Below are 9,718 nucleotides of genomic sequence, written 5' to 3'. Positions count from 1 at the left end.
AATTTTGTATCTGCTTTTATCTTTTACACAATTTCAAAATGTTTGTTGCTGCTTAACTGTGTCAACATCTAGTGAAGTACATGCTCCAAAAACACTTCTTCAGGGGTTCTTTAGTAAAGACAGTAGTTCTATATAGAACCATGAACACTCAAAGAACCATTTGCATGATTAAAGGGTTCTTTGCATGGTGAAATGGTTCTTCAGATTGAAAAAGAATGTGTTGTATGTTGTTCTATATAGAATACTTTTGAAAAGGTTCTATGTAGCACCAAAAGGGTTCTTCTATTATAGTTCAGATGTCAAAATTGTAATAATAGAAGAACCCTTTTGGTGCTACATAGAATCAACACAAAGGTTCTATATAGAACCATATACAACACATTCTTCATCAATCTGAAGAACTGTTTCACCAAACCAAAGAACCCTTTAAGCATGCAAATGGTCCTTTAAGTGTTTATGGTTCCATATAGAACAACTGTCTTTACTAAAGAACCCTTAAATAACTATATCTAAGGGTGTACTTTAATTCAAATCAGCTTGCAAGATGTTTGACTTTTTGGTGATAATTTTGTTTTTTTGCAATCTTTTTTTACAGCTTAAAGTGTTTTTACATGGATACAGTAATAACTACTGTCATAATAGTATTATAACTGTATAATAAAGTATAAATGTTTGCATAAAGCTTTTATGGAGGTTGAAAGTGGAGAGCAGTGAACAGTTGCAGTTGCAGTGCATGAGTGTTATGAGGGAATGCTCTCAGGACTGAGTGGGAGGGACGAATGGAGGGAGGAGAGAGAGAGAGAGAGAGAAAGAGAGAGAGAGAGAGAGGGAGGGTAGAGAGAGAGGGGGCGGAGCCTCAGTAGATTTTTCTCTCAGTTCTTCTGCTCTGCTCTTGTGGTGCGCGATGGCTTTGAGACGAGTGTCCGAACGGAGTGAGGGAAGGAAAAAAGGAGGAAATCTGCTCCCTCTGTCCTAATGCAGCACTGAGGAGGGGGCAGGAGACTGAAGCAAAGAGGCAGAGGGGGAAGAGAAGCTCCTGGGGCAAAAGGAGGAGGGGGGGGCAACATGGTGCTTGGGGCAAATGAGCTGGAATAAGAGTTGCGCACACTTGAAGTGGAATAACTCTGCTGCGATGGATAAGTGCACAAGTGCATGAAGAACAAAAGGCAAAAGAGGAGGAGGAGGAGGGCAGCATGGATATACACAGGGGTAAAAAGGTAGGAGGGGGTAGTTTTGGGGGGGGAAGTAGTCTTTGGAAGGGGTAAATGTGCAAGATTTGCAGGGGAATTCAGGCAGAACCAGGGCTCTGTGGGACTGGAAATAAAACTAATTCAGAATTTCGGTTTGTTTTTTGGCTCTTTTATGGTTAAAGCAGTATTTTGGACGTGCGCTGCTCGGTTTCTGTGCAGTGGTGTTTGTATGCGTCATCCACATGAGAAACTCTCAATGTTTCCACATCAAACCGTGCTGGTTTAAACTTTCACTGCCTCACTGATGGTAGTAAACCTCCAGTGCATTTCCTCGCTTGCCAGTAGGGGGCATATTTGCATCTTACATTTCCATTAGAGCTTCATACAAATGCTCAGGAATCTCATCAGCCTTGCTGTAAACTTTGTGAGTCTCCACAGTCTCATCTGTGCCAGAACTGCTCGTTTAGGACTAAAATATTAAAAGAACAATGCTGCAGTGAATGTATTGATGCATTGAGGTCCAAATAAAACTCTCAAATTATGTAATATTACTATCATAGCATACTACACTATTTATACAGCATATACACAATGGATCAAAAGTTTGGAATCACGGTTTTAATCATTTTAAATCATATTATTTTATTGCTACTATTCTACAACTTGGTTTCATATAATTATCAGGAAGCTATAAATAAAACATGTCCAGAATGATGAACAGAGCTGTAGGAGACTCTAAAACAAACGAGTTCTAATAAAAAACATCCAGAATGCGGCTCATTTAAAAGGTGATCAAATCTTCAGGCAGATATTGCTTTGAATAAATTATTGTAGTATATTACGTTCAATTTATTCATTAGAACACCTTCTGGTATACCTGTCTAACTCATATCGACACTTTACAGAATAATAAAGTATTATTTTTGAATATAATGACTAATACAGAGGACACATTTGAATGAGCGCTTACAAAGTCCGTGTAATAAAGTGGTCAGGATTTTTCATTGTATTCTATTTGCTTAAAAACAGATTTAAAATGTTTTAAATTAATACTATATTCTGTTTTAACCCAAACGCTTCATCTGCAATGCACTGATAATCCCTTACTTCTCTATGCTTCTCTACCAAAAATGTATTTATTACATATTTTTTTTCATTTATCATTTCATTTTTTCATTTATTTATTAGTTGTTTAACGCAAGGCCGATTTTACTGACCTCCATTTAGTAGGTTAACATTATTGAATGTGCTGCATCTGGTTTCACCTTTACTGCTGTAGCTGTGTCTTACAGTCTTTAAAAGATGTTTTTTCAAGGGTTCTTTAGTAAAGACAGTGGTTCTAAATAGAACCAATGGACACGCTTGCATGCTTAAATGGCTCTTTGCATGGTGAAATTGTTCTTCGGATTGCTATTGTTCTAATGTCAAGCTTGTATACAATAAAATAACCATTTTTGGTGCTATATAGAACCATTTTAAGAAAGGTTCCATATAGAACCATATACAACACATTCTCAATCAATCTGAAGCAAAGAACCTTTAAGCATGTAAATGGTTCTTTGAGTGTTCATGGTTCTATATAGAACCAATGTATTTACTACGAAACTTTTTTAAGGGTAATTTAGATTAAATAGTGATTCATTGATTCCTCTTGAAGGTGCTAAAGTTTGGATTGGAAGTTTGCAAACCAACGAAAATGGTCCAAAATGATCTGTACATTAATGTACATGAAAAGAGTAAAAGATAGGACATTCTTGAGATGTGAGGTTTTGTTACGACAGTAATGACATAAAAATCATGAACACAGTAAGACACACTAGTGCTGTACAAAAGAACATCAGACCAACAAGTACATTCCATTTCCAGTTTAGACCCAGAATTATACCTTATTTCTCTGCAAAAGAAGCATTCAAAACAACCACAGACTTGCAGGTACAGCCGAACTGTAGAGCTTAGAATAAACGAGAGAAGTACTGTATGCATTTAACCTCTATTGCACATTGTTGCCTCAAGGCAACAAACCTATTTTCCTCACTTTACAATGAGTTTGAGTGGATAATAAACAATGCTTGTACTTGGTCATGTTTCTGCACTAGACAAGTTACCCATGAAATGCAATTTTATATTTAGTATCATATAAGTGATTTTTACAGTATGAGAAATAGTTCAAATTTGTACAGTGGGGTCTGAGAGCACTATTATATATACTTCGCTTTTGCATGATTTTCTAATTTTATATGAACATTTTAATTTAATACAAATGCATTATCAGCATGACAATTCAAGTGAAAAGTTTTAATACTTACATGAATTATAATATTAATATATTATAATGTATATAAATATTTTTGAATTTCTTCATATTTGGTATGCTACAATGTACAATGGCTGAAAGATGATTAACAGAATCATCTGAACATGAGCTTCAGTGAAATAAGGAACACATTTGCCTTTTTATATGATCAGTGTCACAAATCTGCTTAAATTTGCATGTGGATCTGCAAATCGTGCAGAATTTTCAATATATCTTATTTTTACTTCTCTTTTTCATTTATTAAAAAAATTACAAACACTAAAACTTCATTTATTTTCAGGTTTAAATTAAGGAAATCTGCTTATTTGCAATGTGGTCTCTAAGTTGCCTGGAAGCAACACAGTTGAAATGATATAGCTAATAAGTGAAGTGTCACTCATGCAGCCATTTGGGAGAAGACTGCAGTTACCATTTAGTTTTACACTTAAAAATGTTTGTGTTTTTATTTTAGAAATTTAACTTTAGTGTTCAACATACACGCAAATATTAGCGGCGCATAGTTAGATCTAATTGTTGCACAATGTTGCCTCAAGTCCACGTACCCCCAAAAGACCACTGCACACATTATCTTTTAGTGAATTTTATGATTATAATAATCAGTTGCAATTTTTTAAAAAAACAATACTTATCATATTGTCTGCAATAGATGTTCAAAACAGTTTTGAATGTCCAAATAAATAAATATGACAATAGGTGAAATGCAAATTTGATACTAAAGCAGTGATGGAGAATGTCAGTTCAAAACAACAACGTCAGGAACAGCTGTGCTATAGAACTTTGGCTTGAATCTTTGTCTTGAGTGAAGTATGCCTTTAATATGCGGCATGCGTGTTGTGACCTTAAAGTAAATCTGTAAGTCTGCAGATCATTTCTGAGACGTGAATCGGCCGGGCCACAGGATAAGCAGTTAAACCTTAATAGCGGCTCTTGTGTCAACTCGAGAGTCGTGGCCTTGAGCACACTCGGAACACTCCGCGCTGAAAGAAATAGCCTGTATCGATCATTCATCGCGAGTGGAGGGGCTAAATTATCCTCCAATCCTGTTTCATTTGACAGGCAGCGTTCGTCACTCTGAGCTCAACCCCCCCCCCATCCTCACTCCCTCATCTCATCTGATTTTTTCTCCTGTCAGAGCCGTACCTCAGTCACTGCACATGTGAAATACGGACGTAAAGCTGTAAATGGTTTACTGTTAGCAGAGGATGTTTACCAGTGAGCATCTGAAACTGGCACACGGTTCAATAACAGTTTACATGGTCTATATGTTTATATAGCATAACGCCACACCATAAGATTCTTTAACATTTCACAAAATCGTTACTACACCACTTGTGTTTGTACATAACTGCTTTTGTGGTGGATTCAAGATTATGTATGGACTAATATCTCTTTTTCTAGTGTACAGTAGCATTTATTGAGGTTGTTTATCTAGTATTTTCTCCTAGTATGTAAGAGTGTATATTGAGGTTGTTTATGGACTGATATCTTATATTTTGTGTATAGCAGCATTTATTAAGATCATTCATGGACTAATATTTCTTACTGTAGCAAAAAGGACATTTATGGACTAATATCTCCTTTTCTAGCATATACAGTGATACACAGGTTGATTATGGACTAATATCTATTTTCTAGCATAGAAGAGTGTTTATTGAGGTCATCTGTGGACAAATCTCCTAGTGTATAGGAATGACTATTGAGGTAATTTATGGACTAATATCTTCTAGCATATAGGAGTGATTATTGAGGTCATTTATTGACTAATATCTCCTATTCTAGCATATCGTCGCTGTCCAACAAGTATCTCCAAAATAGTAACTTTACATGAGAGGGCAAAAACGTTCTTTGTTTTCAATTTAGGTCAATGGAAAGAGGTTTTATTCTAAGCAGTTTTGGAGCATTTCTATTGGTCTAATCATCATGAAATTTTCACACAATGTAAAGGAGAACTGTTGAGCTCAAATGATGCAGAAAAGTGAAAATCACTTGGAGATCACAATGGAGATACGTTTTTTCATTGGACAGTGACGATACATAAGTGTTTATTGAAATCATACATGAACTAATATCTCAGTCTAGTGTATGATATTCATTATTGAGGTTGTTATGGACTAATATCACCTATTTTGTGTGTAGCAGCATTTATTGAGATCATTCATGGACTAATATCTCTCACTGTAGCAAAAAGGAGCATTTATTGAGGTTATTTATTCACAAATGTATTTTATTCTATTGCATAATCATGAAAAGTAAAACAGAAGTTGTGGGTTTGAAAGGGTTATTTAAAGTTCTGGTCACAGGAGTGATAGGAGTTTCTGAAAAGTTGAAGGTTATATACTTAGACATATGTGTGTATGTGTTTGCTAAAGTTAGAGCTAGGTTTAGGCATAGCAGTATTTCTTCACAATTACAGTCCTGTCAGTGGAAAGTCCCCAAAAGTATATGTATGTGTGCGTTTGAGGGAGAAAGAAAAAAGGCCTACTGAATTTTTATGGTGATCCACCAGCCTTAGAGGACTAATATCCCCTTTATCTCCCCTGTTTTGTTTTTGTAGGTCTCAGGCTCCAGATGTCCGATCCCCTGGAGGTTTCCTGGGTTCAGCCCCAGTGGAGTGTGACGGCCAGGAGTGCAAAGGCCGGGCTGGAGGAGGCATGGGCTGGGCGCTGGGCACCATGAGTCCTGCCATGCTGTGATATTTTAGCATGGATGGCGCCAGTCACAGAACCTGTGCCCTCTAATGAGACCACTGGACGACTGAGGTGGAGGACTAGCAATTACAGAAGGATTAGCCATTCGACTTCCTGTGAACTTTGCATTAGCGTAATCTTTTAAAAGGACTTTCATCCTTCCTTTGCTGGATTTATTTCATCTGCGTTCTCCTCCTTTAAACCACAGATTCTGTGTTTATTATTATAATTATTTGAATATTTTCCTTTATTTTGGTCCCACAATGGAGTTCCAGGTGGGGCTGTGGAATAGCGATTGGACATCATGCTTTCGGTTTTGGTTTACTGTGCTGCTGAGCCTGCAAGTGCAGTTTGGCCCTGTGGCCCCCTGTCCCAAAGAGTGCCGCTGTGACAAAACGTTTGTTTACTGTAATGAGAGGAGTCTGACATCTGTGCCTCTGGGAGTGCAGGAGGGATACAAAACCCTCTTCCTCCACAACAACCAGATCAACAACGCTGGCTTTCCGCTGGAGCTGCACAATGTGGCTTCAGTGGAGACTGTCTACTTGTATGGGAACCAGTTGGATGAGTTCCCCCTCAACTTGCCGAGGAATGTAAGAGTGCTCCATCTGCAGGAGAACAACATCCAGACCATTTCCAGGGCAGCCCTGGCCCAGCTACCCATGCTGGAAGAGCTGCATCTGGATGACAACTCCATCTCCACCGTTGGGGTAGAGGAAGGGGCTTTTCGGGAAGCGGTCAGCCTCAAACTCCTCTTTCTCACCAAGAATCACCTGAGCAGCGTCCCCATCGGATTACCGGCAGACCTGAAAGAGCTGCGCCTGGATGAGAATCGCATCACCGAAATAGACGAAGAGGCATTTCAGAATGTAACCAGCCTGCAGCGGCTCCTTTTGGACGGCAACCTTCTGGAAGATGAGGCCATTGCTCCTGGAACCTTCCAGAACCTGGTGAACCTGAAGGAATTGTCCTTGTCCCGCAACTCTCTGACAGCTCCACCACCGCTGCTTCCTGGGGCATCCCTGATCAAGCTCAACCTGCAGGAGAACCAGATGCACAACATCCCCGTAACAGCTTTCGCTGGGCTTGGAAAGCTGGAAAGACTTGAAATCTCAAATAACTTGCTTCAGGCTTTGCCACTGGGAGTCTTTGATGGCCTGATTAGTTTAACACATATCAGTGTCCGGAACAACCACTGGCGTTGCGATTGCTCCATCAAGTGGGTTATTGCCTGGCTCAAGTCCCTGCCGTCCTCTCTGAATGCCCGTGGGTTCACATGTCACAAACCAGAGAGGGTAAGGGGGATGGTGATCCGAGAGCTCACTCTGGATGCCCTCCAGTGCCCAGCTGGCACAGAACTCCATCCATGGTTCACTACTCAGGTACCTCCATCTCCATCAACACCTCACAGAACAACCAATCCTCCCAGAAACATCCACACCACAATCTCATTCACAACTTCCAACCCAACCTCACCTAGTCCCACACCACCTGCACCCCATTTCCCACCTGGTCCCTTTCCTCCCTATGATGACCCTTTGAAAATGTCCTTGTATGTAGTGAACTCCACCAGCATAGAGGTGAGCTGGGAGTCCTATTTTACTGTCACAGCTTACAAAGTCACCTGGGTCAAGAGAAGCCAGAATCTCATGACAGACATGAGCCAGGAGAGGACGGTCCCAGGGGACCAACGGAGGCTTAGCTTGTATAACCTGGAGCCTAGATCCATCTACCGCGTCTGTGTGTACGTTCTGGATACCCTCAACAGTTACAGACCGGGAGAGGATACAATTTGTTCGGAGGTCAAGACCAAGTCTGCTCCCGGCTCAACTAAGGTAACAGAGTCTGAGCGAGCTGCCCAGCAAGACAGCACTTCCACGCTTCTGTTGGCTGGAGCGATAGGCGGAGTAGTGTTCGTGGTCTTGGTGACTCTTCTCAGTCTATTTTGCTGGCACATGCACAAGAAGAGCAGGTCATCCTCGTCCAAATGGAAATATAACAGGGGCAGGAGAAAAGACGACTACTGTGAGGCCGGCACCAAAAAGGATAATTCCATCCTGGAAATGACTGAAACCAGCTTTCAGATAGTTTCACTGAACAATGAGCAGCTCTTAAAGGGTGATTTCAGAATCCAGCCCATCTACACTCCCAATGGAGGCATTGGGTACAGAGACTGCCATGTCAGTAACAATAGCATTGCATACTGCAAGAGCAGCAATGTTCCAAGTGTGGACTTTTGCCACACGTGATGCTACAGCCGTTTTCAAGAACAAAAAATGTAGTTCAACATATACTGTACTATATGCATATACGTATATATAAATATATATATATATTTCCAGGTTGAGTCGACATGGTAATTTATACTGTGGACAATTATGTGGCTGTTTTTTAATTTCACTCTTAGTAAATATGATACAAATGGTTTTGTAATTAGCGGGGCTTGCTCAAGGGTGGCGCAGTTGTATTTGTACAATCATGGCACGTGGGATATCTGGCATATAAGCGCAGTCCAGGTTTTGTCCTCTTGGGTGTTAACGTAGGCCTGGATACTTTGCTAACCACAGAATCTCAATATGCCCTTTGCTCTGAAAAACAGCAGCCCCTTCACAGAACGGTAGTTAAGATAACACAGTGGTCAGGAAAACTAAACACCGCTGATTAGCCTGCAGTAAGTGAAAAAAATAGGAGCTGTTTGAAATGAAGTGCACTTTCTTAACGTGGCAGAGAGCGTAAGTAGCCATTCAGGAAATGAGTTTTTGTGAAAGTCAGATTGTGAAGGGAAAAGGTTATACTTTTCAACACCCTGATGCTCAGACAGGAGCAAGCGAACAGCACTGAATGAGCTAGCAAGAATGCCAGAAGTGCTTTACAGGCCAGCATTCACCAGGGCAGGTGGGGTTTTTTTTTGGTTGTTGCCACCAGAGGGCAGCTTTTTTTTAACTCTCTTTCCAGAGGGCAGCTTTTCATGGATTCTTTCAACCATTACCTAACAGAATCGGTTCCTGTTTCATGTTGTTTTTGCAATGTTGGTATTGTGTCTACATGATGTCAAACAATGCAGATGTACTGAGTTTTGCCGGTTTTCTTCCTTTCATTTTTTTTTCCTTCTGAACAGCAGGTGCACATTTAATCTGTTCAAATATTCAGGAGACACTTAATCTAAAGCGACACACGGTCCCTGCGTCTCTCTTTTGTGTGCCCTAATTAGCCACCCTAATTATTTTGGAGGATTTACAAATTAGGCTAGAGCTTTATGTAGGTCTCTCTGACTTTCCCTCTGCTTTCAAGTGTCTGTGATTAGGAATGCTCTACAGGTACTCTCACACACCCAGTTCGGCCTGCTGTTTATTTTTCCCCCCTCTTTCCCTGATCAAGAGCCTATTTAATCAGGCAACAGTTCACACACGATGATGAATTGAGGGCCCCTACACAAAAAAAAGAGAAGTTTTCTCAAGCCCAGAGAACCGGCACATGCCAGAGCTCTGTCTGCCGCAGAAAGTGCTTCAGAACCCTGCATGAGCGCA

At 40.3% G+C, this 9,718-nt stretch overlaps 1 protein-coding gene across 1 annotated transcript; it reads left to right on the top strand.

Moving 5' to 3' along the window:
* The first annotated feature begins 776 nt into the window (after positions 1-776).
* On the top strand, positions 777-8,675 carry flrt2 (fibronectin leucine rich transmembrane protein 2). Its single transcript, XM_036582443.1, has 2 exons — positions 777-1,217; positions 6,059-8,675. Exon 2 carries the CDS (start codon positions 6,455-6,457, stop codon positions 8,438-8,440), a length of 1,986 nt encoding a protein of 661 aa, XP_036438336.1. The 5' UTR covers positions 777-1,217; positions 6,059-6,454; the 3' UTR covers positions 8,441-8,675.
* Positions 8,676-9,718: the final 1,043 nt, after the last annotated feature.

Source organism: Colossoma macropomum, unplaced genomic scaffold (assembly GCF_904425465.1).
Source record: "Colossoma macropomum unplaced genomic scaffold, Colossoma_macropomum, whole genome shotgun sequence".
Classification (NCBI taxonomy): domain Eukaryota; kingdom Metazoa; phylum Chordata; class Actinopteri; order Characiformes; family Serrasalmidae; genus Colossoma; species Colossoma macropomum.
Note: the sequence above shows the minus strand (reverse complement) of the source record. Positions and strands in the feature narration are given on the sequence as shown.

What these genes read in the sequence shown, in the direction of transcription:
- flrt2 (XM_036582443.1), top strand. Translation starts at nt 6,455, where the DNA reads ATGGAGTTCCAGGTGGGGCTGTGGAATAGCGATTGGACATCATGCTTT.